Here is a 25,477-nt window from a genome sequence, read left to right on the forward strand (position 1 = left end):
AGTTATGGGATAATTATTATTAAATTCAACATTTGCAAGATAAATCATATTAGAGAGATGGCCACAATTTATTAACATGACACATCCCAATTTTTATATATATATATATATATATATATATATATATATATATATATATATATATATATATATATATATATATATATACACACACACATACATACATATATACACACATATATATATATATATATATATACATACACACATATACATACATATCATAAATACATACATATGTATATACATATACACACATAGTACCATGCTATAAAGATGCTCAGCCATCACCATTTCAACAGAGATTAGATTCAAGTCCACATACTAAAAAAAAGTTACTGACATAAAAAGGCACAATAGTAATCTACTCCAAGTTAAATTTTAAAATAAATAGTTAAAAAAAATAGGGTATTTAGGTATATTTTATCAGTATACAATTGTATATTTCACTTGCAGGTGACTATGTCCCATGAGACACCCATTTACACCGTCATAGGGAAATGCAGGTTATCCAGAAATCCTATAGCAGCCCTGTGTGATACCCCAGACTACCATGAGATTACTTTCATTGATCAATATCTAATGACCTCATTCATTTTAATACATCAGGTGCTTCCCTTAAACCATAACAGAGGACAGAGTTTATTGACCGTAATTGCATCAATGTTGGGATTTTTCATCTTTTGTTCAGTATGTCAAAGTTGTATGAATACAATGGATATTCTATTTCATTGTATATTAACGACAATAATTTACATAAACGTTACATACATGCACTCTTCATTGTAGAGTGTGCACAGGAAAATGAGGAAGAACCTTTAACTCTTTCTCTACCAAAGGATGCAATGAACAGTTCATTGGTGATTTCATTGTCTAATCTAATACTCCTCTGATATTGTACCATAAGTAGTCATCACATTTTGCACCCACGCACCTCAAGAATTTTGAATTTCAGACAACTGAATAGTGGCTGTGACAGCAGATTTCACAATGGCATCAAGTGGGAGGCAATATAAAAATTCCTTGTATGAAGCTCACCCATTAAAACTTTTTGTTTCCAACCTTCTGGCTGAATCCCAAGGGGAATATTTATGCGTGGAATAATCATACAGAAACACCAGATATGAGTGCTTCATATTTATCACAGAAAATATATAAAGGATCAATATTACTTTCATAACATAAACAACATATTTTGAATCTATTTTACTAAATATAGTAAATAGAGATTGCAATTAAATGACAAATACATTTCAATTTGTAAGATTGAAAGTGTATCCTTATATACACACCCAATAACATCAATATAAATATCTATACACACAAATTTAAACACATTCAGAAATATGTATAGCGCATACTGCACATCGGGTTGCCACCTCGGCCATGTTTTCCTGGACACTTATGAGTTACACATGCTGCAGGGTGTGCAGGGAGGAACATGAATAATGCTGTCCTGGATCACTATTTTTCTACCCACCCTGCAGCATGTGTAACTCATAAGTGTCCAGGAAACCATGGCCGAGGTGGCAACCCTAACTGCACATGCATTGCAAAAGGCTGTGGAGACACAAGATACGTTGTACTAGAAATCAAGAAAATTTAAGTACACAGATAAACATGACCTGAGCATTAATAATAAAAAACTGCACATAACCCACCAAATATTTACAGATCGGTGCACAAAAAAAAAACATTTTTTTCACTCCAAACCCAACAATCATGTTATAATTATTAAAGGGATATGAAGCCCACATTTTTTCTTTCATGTTTCAGATAGAGCATGCAATTTTAAGCAACTTTCTAATTTACTCCTATTAAAATGGACTGCTCTATGTGAATCATAAAATAAAAAAATTGGGTTTCATATCTCTTTAAGCTATATTTTGCTTTCTTCATCTAAACTGAATGCTAAGCAATTGCTGTTTTATTTGTTTATACCCAAAGAAAATGAGGGCAGAGGTATTAAAACAGTTCTGTAAAATAAGAGTACCTTTACACATGGGTAATAAATAAGCATATTTATGATCTATATAACAATTTACAGAAACAACATAAAACCAAGCATCACAGCAGTTGTTCAAGTGGCCAATAATAAACCATATCTATGTTTTCCCTACGTACTCCAAGCCAAGATGGAAGCCAGGTGAGGATTTAATATGGTTGCTAACTGTAATGGCGTGTATCCCTCTTTGTCACGATGCTGGAGATTAGAGCGTGGTGCAAGGTAAGTGATAACAGGAATGTGCCCTTCACGAAGTGCTAGATGGATCGGGAGCGATCCCGAGGTATCTGGAATGTTTACATCTGCTCCATACTGTATTAAAAGCTGCAAGGTATCAAGGAATCCTGATCGGGCAGCATCATGAGCAGGTGATGTGCCATATGCATCCTGAATATTAGGAGCAGCACCTTGTTTCAAGAGTTCTGATGCTACTGGTGTACTGCCAAACATCATTACCTGAAAAGAGATAGAGGGGAACAGTAAACAAATATGTAGATAAAAAGAAAATAAGTAGGACTAAAAAAACAAAACAAAAAAAACATGAATATTGAATATAAGATGTGAAGGAAAGGTGAAGGAGTAAACAGAGGATGTACAAATATGACAAAAAAAAGGATAAAGTTAAAATACAGGACTGGGAGCAAAAAGAAAAAAAATAGACAACAAACGCTGTTACATGCAAGAGTATACCTGCATATACAACATATATACTAGAATTAATTGCCACCTGCTTGCTGGGTGTGATTGTGATTCTCTGATAATTATACCCACACCCAAAGAGTTGGGAGTGTTCTGACAACAATGGATTTAACCAACAGATGAAGGACAAGCCAAATAATAGGGCTGCCTCACCCTGAGGGAAATCAAACAACTTCAATAAGGTCAGGAGATTTTTTTCTTTAGTTTTTTTTTTCAAAATTAAGAAGCAATGAAGATATTTTATATATAAATTCCCACACACACACTAAACATATTTGAATGTGACAACCCTTTCAATATTAAAGGAACATGAAACCCAAACTTTTTCATTCATGATTTCTTTCATGATTTATATATGCAGCCACCAATCAGAAGCTAGAACCTAGGTTCGTTGCTGCTCCTGAGCTTTCATAGATAAACATTTCAGCAAAGGATAACAAGAGAAGGAAGCAAATTAAATAATAGAAGTCAATTGGGAAGTTGCTTAAAATTGTATGCTCTGTCTAAACCATGAATGTTTAATTATGACTTTACTGTCCATGGAAGCACTGTTTTGCAGGTAGTTGTAACTTTGGATTGCATGAGTGCATTTCTTTTTAAATTCTAAAGCTTACAGAAGATAATTTAACAGAAATTTATTTATAAATTAAAGGGATATTTACTGTAAAATATTCTCTATTTAATGGGGTCTAAGGATCAATTTTAAGATACTAGCATGTATTTAAAGAGGCATTGATGCAAAGGAGGAAAACATAATTCTGCAACTATATAAATCCCTGGTAAGACCTCGCCTTGAGTATGGAGTGCAGTTCTATGGACCAATCTAAAAAAAAAAGACTTAGAAAAAGTTCAAAGAAGGGCCACAACTCTAATAAGGGGAATGGAGAATTTAAGCTATGAAGAGAAGTTAGTCACACTGGAGGCTCCATGTACTAAGCCGTCAATTCATCCGTCATTTTAGACGCGGATAAACTCGCCGTTACTCGCCGCGGGCGAAATGGTGTCCGCTGTCACTATGTACTAATAATCCCCCAATAAATAGACAAGTCTAGCCCGCCGCGAGCAGTGGCGGATTATTGATAAATTTGACGTCTCGCTCGCCGCGACTAAGCTGATGTACTTTTAACTTTCAGTTGAATTGTCTGGCCAATTATTAACACGTGACATGCAAGGTGTCACGAACATCATAGTAGTCGCGGGAATAGAATTTTGCTCCTATAAAAGTTCAACTTATCTAAACAACTTTATTATTGTTCTAAATTTTTTGAAGAGTGATAACAGAGCGTTATTTTTGTAATATTTATTTACAATTTGGATATGGCTTCATCTGGATCTGATAATATATAAATATTAATATAAAAATAATTATAAAGATTGACAACTATACAATACAAATTTAAAATATAGATTACTCTTTAATTACAGTCGACAAATTTGGCGCAATTTATGTACATGGAAATGAGAGACAAATTAGACGCCAGTTATGCTGTACAATGCTGATATTACTGCCTTTTATATATGTCTAGACTGGCGTCTAGATTGACTTTCCTATTGTTTTGTACCTTGCCCGCCACCTAAAAGGTGGCGAGGCAAAAATAACGAGGTGGGAGCGGAAATTGTAGCGAGCGGACAAATAGATTTTTTAGTACATTCGTTTTTGGCGAGTTGGTGGTCAAATGTGTCTAATTACAGTGAAAAATGGAGCGGTAGCGAGGTTTGGCGGATAAGTACGCTCGCAATTTTAAAGATGCGAGTTTTAACATAATTGACGGCTTTGTACATATCAGTTTGCGAATTTTGACGCGAGATTTGTTGCGGGTAGCTCACTGACTGCTGAGTACATGGAGCCCTGGGTCTGTTTTCTCTAGAAAAAATGCACTTGGGAGGTGACATGATTACTTTGTATAAATATATTCAAGGCCCCTATACAGAGATGGCAGAAGCTCTGTTTCTTCCAATAAAATTGGTTGGAGGAAAGGAAATGTAATCTCCTACAACGCAAATGTTTTTTCACTGTAAGAGCAATCAAATTGTGGAACTCATTACATGAGGAGGTAGTAAATGACAATACCTAAGATACATTTAAAAATGGTTTTGATACATTTCTGGTTAGAAACAGAATTCAGGGATATGATTGCTTGTGTTAAATGGGTCACCTTTTTAATGGAATTCATTTAACCTAAACTGGAGCTTTTTTTGTAAGTATATTAAGATTTGTGTAGGTTGAACTCTATGGACTTCTGTCTTTTTTCAGCCTCATCTACTATGCTACTATGTACCTGTTGAAGAGCATTAAATAGCTATTTTATCTTTGTCATTTGAAATAACTGCATTTGCCTCTAAAAACCCAAACATATACTGACAAATCCAAATATTCGTTGGCTGCACTATTCGGTATTTGTTTTGTTTTAAACTAAATGAATATTCGTAAAACATTTACATTATTATTATTATCGGTTAGTTGTAGAGTGCCAAAAGATTCTGCAGCTCTAATTAGTTTTTGTTACATGAATGTAAATGTTCCAAAGCTACAGGTGAAAAAATTCACCAGTAGCTTTATACTTAATTTTTTTTGGACAGTTGTGCAAACCTGCTCACCTCTTCACAGAACCCCGGCTGAGCTAATAGGAGGCTTAGCGCAGCGGCTCACAGGGCCTGCACTAAAGGACCTTCTCCTTTAGGAATAAATCATATTAAATATGCACAGCGTAAATCGTAATTTAAAGTGAATGTCAATTTTGATAAATTAGTCCCCGGTTTTTAATAATCCTATTAAAAACAAGGGCACTTTAAAGTGAAAGTAAATCCTAGCGTTTTACAAACGCTAGGATTTATTATTGAAACAAATAAAGGGCACTTTCATTCATGAAGTATAAGATACTTCATGTAGAAAGCTCCTTTATTTGATTCAATCTATCACCGTTTTTAGCTGCTACAGCAGCCCATGGCTAAACAAAATTTCATCTCTAAGCCAATAGCCGTACGGTAAATCCGACTTGGCGCCCATGGGAGCCAGATTTACGGCACTGCTATTGGCTAAGAGGTGAAAACGTCACCTCTTAGCCAAAATTTTTTTTAGCCGTGCTCTGCTGTAGGAGCTAAGAGCGGCGATCAATTGAATAAAATAAAGGAGCTTTCTACATCTTATACTTCATAAATAAAAAAGTGCCCTTTATTTGTTTCAATAGTAAAGCCTAGCGTTTGTAAAACGCTAGGATTTATTTTCACTTTAATTCATCAAAATTGACATTTCACTAGTTTTCTTCAAAAACTTACCTTTTAATCCTGGCAGCCGCTCCAGCGATTCCCCCGGCTGTCGGAAGCCTCTGCAGACGTCAGAAATGACGAATCCGGCCTTCTCCAATCACGGCTTCCCCCCGGGGGAATCTTGGCCTGATGCAACGCTGTGATTGGAGGAAGCCGGATTCGTCATTTTGGACCCGCGAAGACGGCTTGTGACAAGCGGAGGAAGTGCTGGAGCAGCTGCCAGGATTAAAAGGTAAGTTTTTGAAGAAAACGGGTGAAATGTCAAATTTAATGAATTAAAGTGCCCTTGTTTTTAATAGGATTATTAAAAACCGGGCACTAATTTATCAAAACTGACCTTCACTTTAAGTACACTGGGTATGGAAAAAACACATTGAAAATCGTAATTATTGTTTTTTATGTAAAATGGGCGTTTCATGGGCACGTATGAAATTGACTCTCAAATCCCAGTGTAATTCTGTAAACATTTTCACACTACATATCTGTTTTTTATTGCAATTTAAAAGGTGTTTAATGCCTCTTAACATAAAGGGACATGAAACTCAAAATGTTTCTTTTATGATTCAGATAGAGAATACAAATTTAAACAACATTCCAATTTACTTCTATTATCTAATTTGCTTCATTCTTTAGATATCTTTTGTTGAATAAATAGCAATACACATAGGTAAGGCAATCACACAAGGCATCTATGTGCAGCCACCAATCAGCAACTACTGAACCTATCTAGATATGCTTTTCAACAAAGGATATCAAGAGAACAAAGTAAATTAGATAATAGAAGTAAATTGGAAAGTTGTTTAAAACTGCATGCTTTTTTCTTTTTAACATTGATTTGAGGGTTAATGTTAACTGTGAGCTTTGCCATTTAATTTTATATATACTGTAGGTAACACAACCCCCAAAAAGTATTAAGTATTTAATTTAGCACTTAATACATAAACACTGAATTTCTTATATTTTTAATTTATAGCAGCCAACAAAGCTGTTTAAACCCTTTGCTACCGGGAATATCAGGGAAAACTTGGCCAAAATACTGCAGACATTTTAGGGTTTTTAGCTATCGCTCCATTTAAAATGAAACAGACCCTTGTTTTGTTTTTATTTACCTATCAAAACTATATATAGTTTTTTTAGTAGACAACCCAAGGTATAGATCTAAGCCCATTTTGGTATATTTCATGCTACCATTTTGCCACCATACGCAATTAAAAAATGTGTTAACTTTTTCACAACCGTTGGGTTCCTCACTGTAATATTTACATACTGCCTGTGCTGTCATAACACAAATGGTTGTAAAAGCTTCTCTGGGATCCCCTTTGTTCAGAAATAATAGACGTGCATGGCTGCCATTGCTTTTGGTAATTATAAGGTTGCTAAATGCAGTTGTGCGTCACACTTCTAATATTTTCGGAAAGTGAAGGGATTAGTTATCAAGCAAGCATAATATTATTATAGTGTAGATACTATGATCCCACCTGTGTTTATGAATAAAATGTTTTTCAGTAGTGTAGGTATCCCCCCTCACCCGCCAAGCGATATACAACCCCCCCCCCCGTCATAACTCTTTTCTGTAGCATGGGGAACCCTCCCTTCACAAATCCTTTGCAGTAGTGTTGGAAACCCTCCCCATCCTGCGATGTGCTGCCCACCTGCCTCCCTCACCACCCAAGTCACTGTCAGTATTGGTGATCTGCATTTTATATGGTAATGGGAGAACGATCAGTTCTTCCTTACCATATGAAGGCAGGTGCCTTTTGCAACACAGCATGCGCCAGAGTGTTGGACGAAGGTACTACGTCAACACAGTACGCTGGACAAAGTACAGTGTGACATAGTACCATAATCCCTTGGCTACAAGGCAGTTTGTTGAAACCAAAGGTTAAATGGATTTCAATCAAGAACATATTCAACCAAAGACAGGTAACTTTTATGCAACATGATTTCCATGTTTTTAGAATAACATTTACATTGAAAAAACCCAATAAATTATGCTTACCTGATAATTTCATTTCCATCTGTGGGAGGAGAGTCCACGGCTTCATTCATTACTTGTGGGAATTAAGAACCTGGCCACCAGTAGGAGACAAAGACACCCCTGCCAAAGGCTTAAATACCTCCCCGACTCCCCTCATTCCCCAGTCATTCTGCCAAGGGAACAAGGAACAGTAGGAGAAATATTAGGGTATAAATGGTGCCAGAAGAACAAAATAAGTTTAGGTCCGCCCACCGGAGAAACGGGCGGGAGCTGTGGACTCTCCTCCCACAAATGGAAATGAAATTATCAGGTAAGCCTAATTTATGTTTTCTATCTTAATGGGAGGAGAGTCCATGGCTTCATTCATTACTTGTGGGGAAACAAATACCCAAGCTCTAGAGGACACTGAATGAAAAAAACGTGAGGGCAAAAAGGAGGCGGACCCTAATCTGAGGGCACCACAACTTGCAAAACCTTTCTCCCAAAAGCTGCTTCCGCCGAAGCAAAGACATCAAATTTTTAAAAATTTAGCAAAAGTATGTAAGGAGGATCAAGTAGCCGCCTTACAAATAAGGGACTACTTATTGCTCAATTTGGAGTGCTTTTATACAACCTATATATTTTGGACTGTGCAAAATATTTGCAAATTTGAATCACTTATTTGGGTTTGTGTTTAATCACGGAACTATAATCTGCTTATGGGAGGAACTGTTCTCTTCTGATTGAGACACAGCATCTCCGGTTTCCTACATACACAGTTCGTGAATCACAGGCTACTGCTAAGTGTGTTTTACATACCTCATATGTTTGAGGACTTTTAATGTGAGTGGCCATTTGTCTGTTTTAATATATTTTTTCATTTAAATAAACAGTTTTACACTATGTATTTTTCTTCTGATTTTCATTCTGCATAAATCTGCTGGAACTTTGGAGAAAATTTACAACCAGTCCTCAATCTGGATTCCAACTCCATACTCTGAGAGGAGAAGAATAAAGACAAGGCCAAGTCTACTTTGCCACTGCAGATCTTCGGAAGATTCCTACTTACAGAGGCGGCAACTTACCTCATATGATTGAGGTTTGTTCTAGTAAGTACAATACCTACCGGATATCAGAGTGTGATAAACCAATTAATTATTTATTAACTCTTCCATTAATATATACTTTGAATGGACTTTTTAACATTTGTTTTAATTGCTATTTAACAAAAATCCTTCTAATTATACTTTATAGGACTTTGATTAATAATTTATCATTGTATGTGGTTTAAATACTAATCCCTACCACAGATCTCTTTCTAATCACTATTATTATTATTAAGGGGTTCTTGGAGAAAACTGCATATACAAATACAAACATATTTATACAGACTATCCACAACTAGTATTTTTGGGATCTGATCCTTGTTTAGCGCTTCTCTTATCCTTTTCCTCCCATTTTCTTCTGTAGAGATACTCTCACCTCCCTCAGGTGGGACATCTCTCCATTCTCTGAGATATATAGCTGCTCATACAGGATTCCCCACCAACATTATAGCTAACTTCACACACAGCGCCAATCCTGGTGTGTGTGGTGTGTTTCTCTACCTCTCTTCTTCCTAAGAGGATAGAGGTCCCCCACACACTCCACACCTCCTTCTAAGCCTAATTTATGTTTTCCATCTTAATGGGAGGAGACTCCATGGCTTCATTCATTACTTGTGGGGAAACAAATACCCAAGCTCTAGAGGACACTGAATGAAAAAAACGTGAGGGCAAAAAGGAGGCGGACCCTAATCTGAGGGCACCACAGCTTGCAAAACCTTTCTCCCAAAAGCTGCTTCCGCCGAAGCAAAGACATCAAATTTGTAAAATTTAGCAAAAGTATGTAAGGAGGATCAAGTAGCCGCCTTACAAATCTGCTCTATACAGTAGATGCCTCTTTCTTAAAGGCCCATGAAGAGGCCACAGCCCTAGTTGAGTAAGCCGTAATCCTCTGAGGAGGCTTATTTCCCGCTATCTTATAGGCCAAGCGGATAATGCTCCTCAAATGCTCCAAAAATATAAGGAAGTGGAAGAGGCCCTCTGCCCCTTGCACTTCCCCAAATATACAACAAATAAAGATGAAGTCTGTCTGAATTATTTCGTGGTCTGAAGATAGAACTTCAAGGCTTGAACCACATCCAAATTATGAAGCAACCTTTCCTTTGAAGAAGAAGGGTTAGGACACAAGGAAGGAACTACTATTTCCTGATTGATGTTAAGATTCGACACAACCTTGGGAAGAAATCCTAACCCAGTGTGAAGAACAGCTTTATCGGTGTGAAAAAACAGGTAAGCAGACTCACATTGCAAGGTCGCCAACTCAGAGACTTTGCGTGCCGATGCAATAGCCAGTAGGAATAGAACCTTCCAGGAAAAAAAGTTTAATGTCAAGCGAATGCATAGGCTCAAACGGAGCTCTCTGCAAAATCTTAAGAACCAAGTTTAAGCTCCAAGGGGGAGCGGAAATTCTAAAGACAGGCCTGATCCTAGACAGAGCCTGAACAAAAAACTGAATATCAGGAAGCTCCGTGAGTTTCTTGTGTAACAGTACAGACAAGGCCGAAATCTGTCCCTTTAAAAGGAACTGGCGGCAAGTCCCTTCTAAAACCCATCCTGGAGGAAGGACAGGATCCTGGATACCCTAACCTTATTGCCAGGGATATCCACGCTCCTCCACACCTTACTATAGATGCGACGAGTGACCGGTTTCCTGGCTTGAATGAGAGTATCAAACACTCTCTCAGAAAAACCTATCTTGGCTAAGACTAAGCATTCAATCTCCATGCCGTCAGCCTCAGAGAATCTAGATTTTGATGTAGAAAGGGACCCTGATCCAGCAGATCTCTGCGACAAGGTAACCTCCATGGAGGAGACAATGACATCCCCATCAGAATAGCCGAAGCTTGCTCCTGCTTGATGCGGGCCACTACTCGAGGTAGACGTGGCAACAGTGGAAATATGTAGACTAGGTTGAACTCCCAAGTCACTTATCAGCTCTGCCTGGGGATCCCTGGACCGCGACCCGTATCTGGGAAGCTTGAATTTGAGTGTGGACGCCATGAGATCTATCTCTGGCGTCGCCCATCTGATGCAGATCTCCGCAAACACCTCGGGATGGAGAGACCATTCCCACAGATTAAACAATTGTCTGCTGAGAAAATCTGATTCCCAGTTGTCCACACCCGGAATGTGGATCGTCGATAGCAAAAACCTATGGGTCTCCGCCCATTCCAGAATCCGAGATACTTCCCACATGGCTAGGAAGCTTCTTTTTCCTCCCTGATAGTTGATGTAAGCCACCGAGGTAATGTTGTCTGACTGGAATCTGATGAAATCGGGACGACCCCAGGAGGGGCCAACCCTTTTAGAATGTTGAAGATCGCTCGAAATTCCAGAATATTGATCGGGAGAAGAGACTCCTCTCGAGTCCACCTGCCCTGTGCATTTCTGGCACCCCAAACAGATCCCATCCTGACAGACTTGCGTCCATGGTCACAATCTCCCAGGATGGTCTCAAGAAGGATGTCCCCTGGGACAGTTGTCCCGGCTAATCCACCAAGAGAGGGATTCCCTTGTTCGGTTGTCCAAAGAGATCTGTTGGGATAGATCTGAGTGATCGCCGCTCCATTGTCTCAACATGCACAGCTGAAGAGGTCTGAGATGGAAGCTGGCGTATGTAATGACATCTATGCTGGATACCATAAGCCGAATCACCTCCATACACCTGGCCAAAGATGGCCTTGAGGAGGTCTGGAAGTCATGTCAGCAGACCACGACTTTAACCACAGAGCCCTACGGGCTAGAACAGAAAAACCTGATGTCTTGGCATTCAGGCGAATAATCTGCATATTTGCATCACAGATGAATGAATTAGCTACCCTTAAGGCCTTAATCTGTTCCTGTATTATACCATACCATAGCTGACAGAGCGTCACACCAGTAGATAGCAGCTCCAGCCACCGCAGCGACCGCCACTGCCGGTTGAAAAACGAACCCTGTGAGCTGAAACATCTTTATCAACATGGAATCCAATTTTTTTTTATCAATGGTCTCCTTGAACTAAGAGCTATCTTTGAGCGGGATAGTAGTGAGCTTAGCGAGCGTGGATATAGAACCATCCACCTTAGGGATGGCCTCCCACAGCTCAAGCTGAGAGTCTGGTATGGGGAAAAGTTTTTTAAAAGAAGTAGAGGGGGAAAAGGACGAGCCTAGTTTCTCCCATTCATTCTTGATAATATTAGACATCTTAACGGGGACCGGGAAGGTCTGAGGCACCACCCTGTCCTCGTAAACCCTATCTAGTTTAGGGATAGAAGGTTCCTCCGTCAGTTTCGGTTCTGGAACCTCTAACGTAGCAAGCACCTCTTTCAGCAGAAAGCGCAAACGCTCCATCTTAAACTTAAAAGTCTGGTTTAACCGCAACCGGAGGTCTAGATGTCGCAGATTCCGACCCAGAAATAGCGTCCTCCGATGAGTCAGAGTCATTCTCATCAGCGGATAATCTGTCAGAGATATCCAATGGAGTAGATGACCCCTGGGATGGATAGCTATGTTTCACCTTTCGCTTGGGTTTAGCAGGGCGTGACAAGGCGTTGAAGGCCGCAGAAACCGCCGTCTGTAACTTATCAGCAAAGTCTGGTGGCCAAAGGGCTCCTCCCGTCGGAGGATTAGTAGTGCCCTGAGAAGCTGCATGTGTAATCGGAGATGAATGCAGGGAACGCACCTCGCAGGACGGAGAACCCTCAGAGGTGGACAGCTCATTTGTACTAAATATCTTATTCTTTTTAGATATTGCAATCTTATCAAAGCATGTGGAACATAGTTGTGCAAGCGGATAAACCGGAACCTCCTCACAATAAACACAGTTATTAGATTTGGATAAAGAGGGAGTACCCTCCAGCATATCAGAGTCCTCCACAGCTTGAGCCTTTATTACAGACTAGATCGAATTAAATGGCACCTTTATACACCAAAGGCACTTACCACCTCCTATGACCCGGACCACAGAGAAACCGATTCGTCTCCTGCAACCACCGGTCAAGAAAGAGGAAGTTAAAGAGGCCACACCCTGTCACATGGAGTGCCATGCGGGAACGCCCGTGCACTGAAGAGACACAAACGCGCCAAAAAAGGCTGCGTCGATATCTCCCAAAGGAAACTGACTGTTCACACATTGACAGAGCCCCATCTCACACATGTCACAGCAATAAACACAATAAAGAATATTATGCATAATCCCCCCACTTGTTCAATAACCCTCCTTCTGAGGATATTAACCCTTGATTCTATACAGATAAAAGGAGACACACTGTGACCCTGTCTTCTTGCGTTATTATATGTGTATAAATGAAACGATCTTACCAGAATCTACGCCATGGAACAGGAGCACGGCCTTTCAAGTGTGACAGGGTAATAGCATCGCTCCTGACATGGACTTGAGGGCAGAAAGCAGGCAGCAAAACTCGTCAACGCCGATTGCTTATGTAGCTGTTAATCTATGTCGGGATGGTTTCGCTGAAAGACTCTCCCTGCATTTCCGGACTCTAACTTTCATCCAAGCTCTCACTGAGAGGCTGACAGGACTACTTAAAACTTCAGTCCCATTCTGAAGAGTACTACCCTCCATAAGAGACTACTCCAAATCTTCTAACACTTCTCTGCCAACCTCCTGTGACAAAAGGCAAAGAATGACTGGGGGATGAGGGGAGTGGGGGAGGTATTTAAGCCTTTGGTTGGAGTGTCTTTGCCTCCTCCTGGTGGCCAGGTTCTTAATTCCCACAAGTAATGAATGAAGCCGTGACTCTCCTCCCATTAAGATGGAAATCAAATGCTTTTATTAGGACTAAAAACCACATCACTTGCTATCATGCCGTTGATAATTTTGTGGTAGTTTTCTATTTACTAACAATGGCACTCATCCCACACATTAAATGTATACCCAAACAAACTCTTGATAAAAATGATCTTCTCTGAATGAGTCTCAATTACAAAGAATTAAATCAATATCCTGAATTCACTGTATTTCAAGATATGATCATCTGCATTTAAAATATCTTTAATATAGCTTATTTTTATGTATATATTTTCCACAGTGTAATGATTACAAATCACTACTGAAATACCACATTTCTGACACATTCACTATTACAATAAAAAGTTACAACAATTTGAAAATTCAAATGAAACATCTCAATAAAGAAATCACTGTAGCACAGCACTACTGTGCAGCCATATATAAAAAGTAATACTCTGTTTAACCAATGTTTCCTTCTCTTTATTTTACAGATAATGATTCTATTGGTCAGTTGTATTCTTACTGTAGTGCAAGCTAGGCATCATTGGATTCCCTTCTGCCAAGCGTTTCCTTTTTTTGTATATCTGTATCTTGCCTATTCTAGATGGATGATTCCCTTTCCTAATGATTTCTCTTCTACTGTCTCTTTATAAATATTAGAGTAGAAGTTTTAACTCACCTGAAGGGCAGTCTTTCCAAATTGGTTGAGACAGTCCGGATGTATTAATTCCTGGTGAAGAAGCCGCTTCACCTCTGCCAGATCACCTTGAGCTGCAGCTCGTGTCAGGCGGTCGCCAGCACTTGTCTCTTGGAGCAACATGGGGGTATGAGGTAAAAGGTGGCCTAATAGGAGACAGCAGATGAGATAAAAGTAAAGTAAATCTGAGGAATTAAAAATAGAGAAAAGAGAAGGAGGTACATCTAATGTATATATATATATATATATATACATATATATATATATATATATATATATATATATATATATATATATATATACACATACATACATATATATACATACACACACACAATTACAAGTGTTATAAAGGCAAAGGGTTAGAATGAATAATGTGTTACCCTGCTCAAGATTTTCTCAGATATCAATATACCAGTAGGTAATGGAGAACCCCTTTCTCCACAAATATACAGACAACTAAAAAATAACTTACTCAGAAGAGAGATAAGATATTTGCAACCTCTGGCGCTGCAAAACAATTTTTGCTGCTAAAATTGATATGTAGAGAATTGTGATATAACCTACTTTATACAAGAAAATCTCATAGGAATTTCCAAAAATACTTTGGTGTCAATAATAAACGTGTATTAAATTGTAAAAAGCATATTTTTCGTTCATATCTGCTGATCAGCAATTTTAAATTATTTTTTATTCTATGTTTAATAAATATATGCTTTTTACAATTTAATACACGTTTATTATTGAGACCAAAGTATTTTTGGGAATTCCTATGAGATTTTCTTGTATAAAATAGGTTATATCACAATTCTCTACACATCAATTTTAGCAGCAAAAATTGTTTTGCAGCGCCAGAGGTTGCAAATATCTTATCTCTCTTCTGAGTAAGTTATTTTTTAGTTGTCTGTATAAAGGCAAAGGACAAGAAGGGGAAAAGAGGGGCATTCCCACAAACAAGAATAAAAGTGATAACGGGAGAGAAAAGGAGAAGGAAAGATAGGTAGAGATTATTAATGAACTACATAAACTGGTTTTGAGACAATGATAGGTAACAGTAGGTGTACAAACTTGACTTACAGACATGTTCCATTATGCAAAGGTAGTCTCTAATACAATAGAATACAGAAACAAATGTGCCTAGCAAACTGTACACTATAGGCAAAAGTGACCTAGCGCCTTGAGAAACACGTATAATAGAGGTATGGTAATAATCAGTCTATTACACTACTAAAGTTTGGATCTAGTAAAACTTGCATCCTAAAACTAATAATGCAACTGAAATGGGTCAATACTTTTAACATGGTTTGACAAAATCAATCAAGTTGCTGTGGCTCCTAAAATTCTAGCTCTTGTTTCTAACTTTGTGCACTATTCTGCATTCACTCCTTTATAAAATTTACACTTGAAAAAAAGAATATATATAACTGACTCATTAGCAAAGTGGGTGATTCAATATGTTCAGCTTTAGACAGATTTGTCTCTTGTCCATAAAATGGTCTAATACTTGCCTAATTTAATTTTTTTTTTTTGGTGAGGATATGTAGATATAATGCAATACACCTTTCTGATTTGTGTTTGACACAAATGAGCTAAAAGAGTCTGCATCCTATGGCAAAGCAAAGAGTGCCTCAAAGCTTAATTCCTAAAATTGTAGTTATGGTTCCAAAGTTTGCATACTATTCTACATAAATGTCTAAATATTATATATATAACAAGGTGTTGGAAACATTCTTCAGACATTTTGGTCCATATTGACATGATAGCATCACGCAGTTGCTGCAGATTTGTCGGCTGCACATCCATGATGCGAATCTCCCGTTCCACCACATCACAAAGGTATTCTATTGGATTGAGATCTGGTGACTGTGGAGGCCATTGGAGTACAGTGAAATAATTGTCATGTTCAAGAAATCAGTTTGAGATTATTTGAGCTTTGTGACATGGTGCATTATCCTGCTGGCAGTAGACATCCGAAGATGGGTACACTGTAGTCATAAAGGGATGGACATGGTCAGCAACAATACTCAGGTAGGCTTTGGAGTTCAAACGATGCTCAATTTGTACTAAAGGGACCAAAGTGTGCTAAGAAAATATCCCCCACACCATTACACCACCACCAGCAGCCTGAACCGTTGATACAAGACTAGATGGATCCATGCTTTCATGTTGTTTACGCCAAATTCTGACCCTACCATCTGAATGTCGCAGCTGAAATCGAGACTCATCAGACCAGGCAATGTTTTTCCAATCTTCAATTGTACAATTTTGGTGAGCCTGTGTGAATTGTAGCCTCAGTTTCCTGTACTTAGTTGACAGGAGTGGCACCCGGTGTTGTCTTCTGCTGCTGTAGCCCATCTGCTTCAAGGTTCAACGTGTTGTGCGTTCAGAGATAGTATTCTGTATAACTTGGTTGTAACGAGCTGTTATTTGAGTTAGTGTTGCCTTTCTATCATCTCGAACTAGTCTGCCCATTCTCCTCTGACATTAACAAGGCACTTTCATTCACACAACTGCCGCTCAATGGATATTTTCTCCTTTTCTGACCATTGTCTGTAAACCATAGAGATGGTTGTGTGTGAAGTGAAAAACAGAATTTATGCTTACCTGATAAATTACTTTCTCTTGTGGTGTATCGAGTCCACGGATTCATCCTTTACTTGTGAGATATTCTCCTTCCCAACAGAAAGTGGCAAAGAGAGCACACAGCAGAGCTGTCCATATAGCTCCCCCTGTAGCTCCACCCCCCCAGTCATTCGAACGAAGGTTAGGAAGAAAAAGGAGAAACCATAGGGTGCAGTGGTGACTGTAGTTTAAGCAAAAAAACTACCTGACTTAATAGCCAGGGCGGGCCGTGGACTCGATACATCACAAGAGAAAGTAATATATCAGGTAAGCATAAATTCTGTTTTCTCTTGTAAGATGTATCGAGTCCACGGATTCATCCTTTACTTGTGGGATACCAATACCAAAGCTTTAGGACACGGATGAAGGGAGGGAACAAGACAGGTACCTTAAAAGGAAGGCACCACTGCTTGTAAAACCTTTCTCCCAAAAATAGCCTCCGAAGAAGCAAAAGTATCGAATTTGTAAAATTTGGAAAAAGTATGCAGCGAAGACCAAGTCGCTGCCTTGCAAATCTGTTCAACAGAAGCCTCATTTTTAAAAGCCCATGTGGAAGCCACTGCTCTGGTAGAATGAGCAGTAATTGTTTCGGGAGGCTGCTGGCCAGCAGTCTCATAGGCCAAACGGATGATGCTTTTCAGCCAAAAGGAAAGAGGTAGCAGTCGCCTTCTGACCTCTCCTCTTACCAGAATAGATAACAAACAATGAAGTTGTTTGTCTGAAATCCTTAGTTGCTTGTAAATAGAACTTTAAAGCACGAACCACATCAAGATTGTGTAACAGACGTTCCTTCTTCGAAGAAGGATTAGGACACAGAGAAGGAACAACAATTTCCTGATTAATATTCTTATTAGACACAACCTTAGGAAGAAAACCGGGTTTGGTACGCAAAACTACCTTATCTGCATGGAAAACCAGGTAAGGTTAATCACACTGTAAAGCAGATAACTCTGAAACTCTTCGAGCAGAAGAGATAGCTACCAAAAACAAAACTTTCCAAGATAAAAGTTTAATATCTATGGCATGTAAAGGTTCAAACGGAACCCCTTGCAGAACTGAAAGAACTAAATTAAGACTCCATGGCGGAGCCACAGGTCTATAAACAGGCTTGATTCTGACTAAAGCCTGACTAAACGCTTGAACGTCTGGTACCTCTGCCAGACGTTTGTGTAAAAGAATAGACAAAGCAGATATCTGTCCTTTTAAGGAACTAGCTGATAATCCTTTCTCCAATCCTTCTTGGAGAAAGGACAATATCCTGGGAATCCTAATCTTACTCCATGAGTAACCCTTGGATTCGCACCAAAAAAGATATTTTCGCCAAATCTTATGGTAGATTTTCCTGGTGACAGGCTTTCTAGCCTGAATCAGGGTATCAATAATCGACCCAGAGAAACCACGCTTTGATAGAATTAGGCGTTCAATCTCCAAGCAGTCAGACGCAGAGAAATTAGATTTGGATGTTTGAAAGGACCTTGTATTAGAAGGTCCTGCCTCATTGGTAGTGTCCATGGTGGAACAGATGACATGTCCACTAGGTCTGCATACCAGGTCCTGCGTGGCCACGCAGACGCTATTAGAATCACCGAAGCCCTCTCCTGCTTGATTCTGGCAACGAGACGAGGGAGGAGAGGAAATGGTGGAAAAACATAGGCCAGATTGAAGGACCAAGGCGCTGCTAGAGCATCTATCAGCACCGCCTGGGGATCCCGGGATCTGGACCCGTAAAGAGGAAGCTTGGTGTTCTGACGGGACGCCATCAGATCCAATTCTGGAGTGCCCCATAGCTAAGTCAGCTGAGCAAATACCTCCGGGTGGAGTTCCCACTCCCCCGGGTGAAAAGTCTGACGACTTAGAAAATCCGCCTCCCAGTTGTCTACTCCTGGGATGTGAATTGCTGAGAGATGGCAAGAGTGATCCTCCGCCCACCTGATTATTTTGGTTACTTCCATCATTGCTAGGGAACTCCTTGTTCCCCCTTGATGATTGACGTAAGCTACAGTCGTGATGTTGTCCGACTGAAATCTGATGAATTTGGCCGCAGCTAGCTGAGGCCATGCCTGAAGCGCGTTGAATAACGCCCTCAGTTCCAGAATGTTTATTGGGAGAAGAGCTTCTTCCCGAGACCATAAGCCCTGAGCTTTCAGGGAGTCCCAGACTGCACCCCAGCCCAACAGACTGGCGTCGGTCGTTACGATGATCCACTCTGGTCTGCGGAAACACATTCCCTGAGACAGGTGATCCTGAGACAACCACCAGAGAAGAGAATCTCTGGTCCCCTGGTCCAACTGTATTTGAGGAGACAAATCTGCATAATCCCCATTCCACTGTTTGAGCATGCATAGTTGCAGTGGTCTGAGATGTATCCGTGCAAAAGGGACTATGTCCATTGCCGCTACCATTAGTCCGATTGTCTCCATGCACTGAGCTACAGATGGCCGAGGAATGGAATGAAGAGCTCGGCAAGTAGTTAAGAGTTTTAACTTTCTGACCTCCGTCAGAAATATTTTCATTTCCACCGAGTCTATTAGGGTTCCTAGGAAGGAAACTCTTGTGAGGGGGAGAGAGAACTCTTTTTGATGTTCACCTTCCACCCGTGAGACCTCAGAAAGGCCAATACAATTTCCGTGTGAGTCTTGGCTCTTTGGAAAGTCGACGCCTGAATTAAGATGTCGTCTAGATAAGGCGCCACTGCTATGCCCCGCGGTCTTAGAACCGCCAGGAGGGACCCTAGCACCTTTGTAAAAATTCTGGGAGCAGTGGCCAAAAGGAAGAGCCACAAACTGATAATGCTTGTCCAGAAAGGCGAACCTGAGAAACTGGTGATGATCTTTGTGGATAGGAATGTGCAGATACGCATCCTTTAGATCCACGGTAGTCATATATTGACCCTCCTGGATCATTGGTAAGATTGTCCGAATGGTCTCCATCTTGAATAATGGGACTCTGAGGAATTTGTTTAGAATTTTGAGATCCAGGATTGGTCTGAAAGTTCCTTCTTTCTTGGGAACCACAAACAGGTTTGAGTAAAAACCCAGCCCTTGTTCCGCAATTGGTACTGGGTGGATCACTCCCATTGTATGTAGGTCTTCTACACAGCGTAAGAACGCCTCTTTCTTTGTCATGTCTGTAGACAGACGAGAAATGTGGAACCTTCCCCTTGGAGGGGAGTCCTTGAATTCCAGAAGATATCCCTGGGATACAATCTCTAAGGCCCAGGGATCGTGTACATCTCTTGCCCAGGCCTGAGCGAAGAGAGAGAGTCTGCCCCCTACTAGATCCGGTCCCGGATCTGGGGCTACCCCATCATGATGTCTTGGAGGCAGCTGCAGGCTTCTTGGCCTGTTTACCCTTGTTCCAGCCCTGGTAAGGTTTCCAGGCTGACCTGGGTTGCGAAGCATTACCCTCTTGCTTTGTAGCAGGGGAGGATGAAGCGAGACCGCTCCTGAAATTCCGAAAGGAAAGAAAATTATTTTGTTTGTTCTTTATCTTAAAGGACTTGTCCTGAGGGAGAGCATGGCCTTTTCCCCCAGTGATTTCTGAAATAATCTCTTTCAATTCAGGCCCGAAGAGGGTCTTTCCTTTGAAAGGGATGTTCAAGAGTTTGGATTTTGACGACACATCGGCCGACCAGGATTTTAGCCATAGCGCTCTGCGTGCTAAAATGGCGAAACCTGAATTCTTTGCCGCTCACTTAGCTAGTTGGAAAGCGGCATCTGTGATAAAAGAATTAGCCAGCTTAAGAGCCTTAATTCTGTCCATAATGTCCTCATATGAGGTCTCCGCCTGGAGCGCATCTTCCAGCGCCTCGAACCAGAAAGCAGCTGAAGTAGTTACAGGAATAATGCACGCAATAGGTTGGAGAAGAAAACCTTGTTGAACAAAAATTTTCTTAAGTAAACTCTCTAATTTTTTATCCATAGGGTCTTTTAAAGCACAACTGTCTTCAATTGGTATGGTTGTGCGTTTAGCAAGTGAAGAAATAGCCCCCTCCACCTCAGGGACCGTCTGCCATGAGTCCCGCATGGGGTCAGATATGGGGAACAATTTCTTAAAAACAGGAGGGGGAACAAAGGGAATACCTGGTCTATCCCACTCCCTAGTAACAATATCCGCAATCCTCTTAGGGACCGAGAACACATCAGTGTAAACAGGAACTTCTAGGTACTTGTCCATTTTACACAATTTCTCTGGAACCACCATAGGGTCGCAGTCATCCAGAGTAACTAATACCTCCCTGAGCAAAAAGCGGAGGTGTTCTAGTTTAAATTTAAAAGCCAACGTATCTGAATCCGTCTGAGGAGCAACCTTTCACGAATCGGAAATTTCTCCCTCAGACAGCACATCCCTCGCCCCCACTTCAGAGCGTTGTGAGGGTATATCGGATACGGCTACTAAAGCTTCAGAATGCTCAGAATCTGTTCTTAAAACGGAGCTATCACGCTTTGCAGGTAACACGGGCAGTTTAGATAAAAACACTGAGAGAATATTATTCATAACTGCCGCCAAGTCTTGCAAGGTAAAAGAGTTAGACGCACTAGAGGTGCTAGGCGTCGCTTGAGCGGGTGTAACTGGTTGTAACACTTGGGGAGAGGTTGACGGGCTAACCTCATTACCTTCTGTCTGAGAATCATCTTGAGCCACATTCTTAAGTGCAACAATATGTTCTTTAAAGTGTATAGACATACCAGTACAAGTGGGACACATTCTGAGAGGGGGTTCCACCATGGCTTCTAAACACATTGAACAAGGATTTTCCTTGGTGTCAGACATGTTTAACAGACTAGTAGTAAGACGAACAGGCTTGGAAATCACTTAAATCAAATAAAAACACACTTTGAAAAAAACGTTACTGTGCCTTTAAGAGATAAAAAAGGCACACAATTTAGCAAAACAGTGAAAAATGCAGCAAACTTTTCGAAATTTTTACAGCATGTACCTAAAGCATTAGTAAGATTGCACCACTAGCAATAAAAACGATTAATGCCCAAACCGGATCGACAGTAAGCCAGAAAACCGGTTAAAAAACGTTCAGCACCCTGCCACAGCTCTGCTGTGGCCCTACCTGCCCTTAGGAACCAGATTTGTGGGGAATAAACTTCTTATAGGCCCTCAAACTGCAGCTGGACCCTCCATGTGAAACAGCCTGAACTTCTAGTCAAATATAACTGCGCATCTGAGGCGTGAAATTAGGCCCCTTCCACCTCACTATGGTGCTTGTAAGGCCTAAAGAAACACTCCCAAGGGTTTTAATAATAGCCATGTGGGTAACAACCCCTGAAAGAAACCCAAAGGAACCTTCAAAGTGTCTCAAAAAAACAAAATTTTCAATAAAAACTGTTTGTCATGAAAGCAGTGTCAACCTGCATAAACTAGCCCTGTTATGTAAGCTTGAAATTCCATACTTAGTCTCTGAATACAGCTTACCCTTCCCTCATGGGGATATTATCAGTCTTTTCTAGCATTATCACAGTCTTGTCTAGAAATAAATGACTGAACATACCTTATTGCAGCCTAACCTGCAAACCGTTCCCCCCAACTGAAGTTTTCTTGCACTCCTCAGTCCTCTGTGGGAACAGCAGTGGATTTTAGTTACAACATGCTAAAATCATCTTCCTCCCTGCAGAAATCTTCATCTCCTTTCTGCTAGAGAGTAAATAGTACACACCGGTACCATTTAAAATAACAAACTTTTGCTTGTAGAAAATAAAAACTACATATCTAACACCACATTCACTTTACCCTTCCGATTGCTTAGAGCCGGCAAAGAGAATGACTGGGGGGTGAAGCTAGAGGAGGAGCTATATGGACAGCTCTGCTGTGTGCTCTCTTTGCCACTTCCTGTTGGGAAGGAGAATATCCCACAAGTAAAGGATTAATCTGTGGACTCGATACATCTTACAAGAGAAATCCCAGTAAATCAGCAGTTTTTTTTAATACTCAGACCAGCCCGTCTGGCACCAACAACCATGCCACGTTCAAAGTCACTTAAATCCCCTTTCTTCCGCATTCTGATGCTCAGTTTGAACTTCAGCAAGTCGTCTTCACTACGTCTAGATGCCTAAATGCATTGAGTTGCTGCCATGTGATCGGCTGATTAGCAATTTGTGTTACCAAGCAATTGAACAGGTGTCCCTAATAAAGTGGCCAGTGAGTGTTTATATACAGTCCTGGCCAAAAGTTTTGAGAATTACACAAATATAATTTTTCCCAAAGTCTGCTGCTTTAGTGTTTTTAGATCTTTTCGTCAGATGTTTCTATGGTATACTGAAGAATAATTACAAGCATTTCATAAGTGTCAAATGCTTTTCTTAACAATTACATTAAAGTGAAAGTAAATTTTGTAGCTTTACAACACATCAATGTATTGTATAACATTAACATATTAAGATCGCTACATTTTTTGGTATAATTCTTTTAATTTTTTTTAAGATATTATTTTCATACAGTTATCATTCATGCTCCTCCCATTTTCAACTTCCTATATTTGTGTGTGTTGATGTATAGAGCGGTCCCACCTGCTCTATACGTATCACAAATGCGCGTTCACAAAAACCGAGCGCATTGCGCATGTGCGAATCATCGATTGTTCCTTCAATGCACATGCAATTCTGTGATCACGCGCATGCGTCAATCTCGTTGGAAACATAGTACTCGATGAATAACAATAATGTATTCATTCAGTACTATACTATTTGCGAAACAGAGCAGGTTCTATGTTGCGGAGCCGTAGTCAAAACAGATGACGTTCTCGTCTCAGTTGCTAAAAAAATGTTATGCGCATGTGCAAATCAGGAACACACATCCAACATAATCGTGCCGAAAAAATATTTGCCGCATGCGGAAAGCAATAAATAGGCGGATGACGTTCCTTGACGGCCGCCTAGTGGCCAGATAGTAAATTGGTAAATTAAAAAAAAAGATCAGGAAGTTAAAAAAAAAAAAAAAAAGGGTTGAATTGTTTGTAGAATAAAATATACTTTCATTGCGGCGAAAACTGGATTTACATCTAACTTTGTTAAAAACCATGAATGAAAGTCCTATTAATAATAAAAAAAAACAAAAAAAACTATGTAACTGAGGATAGCGAAGCAGCTAACTTTACTTTCATTTTAAGTTTATGCAGTGTCAATATTTGCAGTGTTGACGCTTCTTTTTAAAGACCTCTGCAATTCGCCCTGGCATGCTGTCAATCAACTTCTGGGCCATATCCTGACTGATAGCAGCCCATTCTTGCATAATCAATGCTTGGAGTACGTCAGAATTTGTGTGTGTGTGTGTGGGGGTGGGGGGGGGGGGTGTTCACCCACCTCTTGAGGACAGACTACAAGTTTTCAATGGGATTAAGGTCTGGGGAGTTTTCTGGCCATGGATCCAAAATGTCAATGTTTTGTTCCCCAAGCGACTTAGTTATTACTTTTGCCTTATGGCAAGGTTCTCTATCATGCTGGAAAAGACATTGTTTATCACGAAACTGTTCTTGGATGGTTGGGAGAAGTTGTTCTTGGAGGATGTTTTTGCACCATTCTTTATTCATGGCTGTGTTCTCAGTCAAAATTGTGAGTGAGTCCACTCCCTTGGCTGAGAAGCAACCCCACACATGAATGGTCTCAGGATGCTTTACTGTTGGCATGACACAGGACGGATGGTAGAGTTCACCTCTTCTTCTCCGGACAAGGTTTTTTCCGGATGCCCCAAACAATCAGAAAGGGGATTTATCAGAGAAAATGACTTTACCCCAGTCCTCAGCAGTCCAATCCCTGTACCTTTTGCAGAATATCAGTCTGTCCCTGGTATTTTTCCTGGAGAGAAGTGACCTTCTTTGCTGCCCTTCTTGACACCAGGCCATCTTCCAAAAGTCTCCGCCTCACTGTGCGTGCAGATGCACTTAAACCTGCCTGCTGCCATTCCTGATCAAGCTCTGCACTGGTGGTGCCCCGATCATGCAGCTGAATCAACTTTAGAAGATGGTTCTGGCACTTGCTGGACTTTCTTGGGTGCCCTGAAGCCTTCTTTGCAACAATTGAAGCTCTCTACTTGAAGTTCTTGATGATCCAATAAATGGTTGATTTAGGTACAATCTTAGTAGCATTAATATCCATGCCTGTGAATCCCTTTTTGCGCAAAGCAATGATAACTACACGTGTTTCCATGTAGGTAACCACTGTTAACAGAGGAAGAACAATGATTTAAAGCACCACCCTCCTTTTTTTTTTTTTTTTTTTAAATGGTTTTTATTGAGGGTGAAATAAAACAACATACAGGAAATCCAGTATACAGTAACGTGAACACATCAGGCATCCAGTGCCGCAACAAAATGTAACATATGATCAACGTAATACAAAAGCGTAAAAGTAATGAAGTACCAAAT

At 40.1% G+C, this 25,477-nt stretch overlaps 1 protein-coding gene across 2 annotated transcripts in view; it reads right to left on the reverse strand.

Moving 5' to 3' along the window:
- Positions 1-212: 212 nt before the first annotated feature.
- The window catches only part of CDKN2D (cyclin dependent kinase inhibitor 2D), a 59,555-nt gene continuing 34,290 nt past the window's right edge, over positions 213-25,477 (reverse strand). For both annotated transcript variants that reach the window (XM_053716055.1, XM_053716056.1), the window contains 2 exons: positions 14,467-14,630; positions 213-2,482 (listed from right to left, as the gene is read on the reverse strand). In XM_053716055.1, the coding sequence (XP_053572030.1) occupies positions 2,138-2,482; positions 14,467-14,607 (486 nt within the window). In that variant the 5' untranslated portion in view covers positions 14,608-14,630 and the 3' untranslated portion in view covers positions 213-2,137. The remainder of the gene's footprint in view (positions 2,483-14,466; positions 14,631-25,477) is intronic.

Source organism: Bombina bombina, chromosome 6 (assembly GCF_027579735.1).
Source record: "Bombina bombina isolate aBomBom1 chromosome 6, aBomBom1.pri, whole genome shotgun sequence".
Lineage (NCBI taxonomy): Eukaryota > Metazoa > Chordata > Amphibia > Anura > Bombinatoridae > Bombina > Bombina bombina.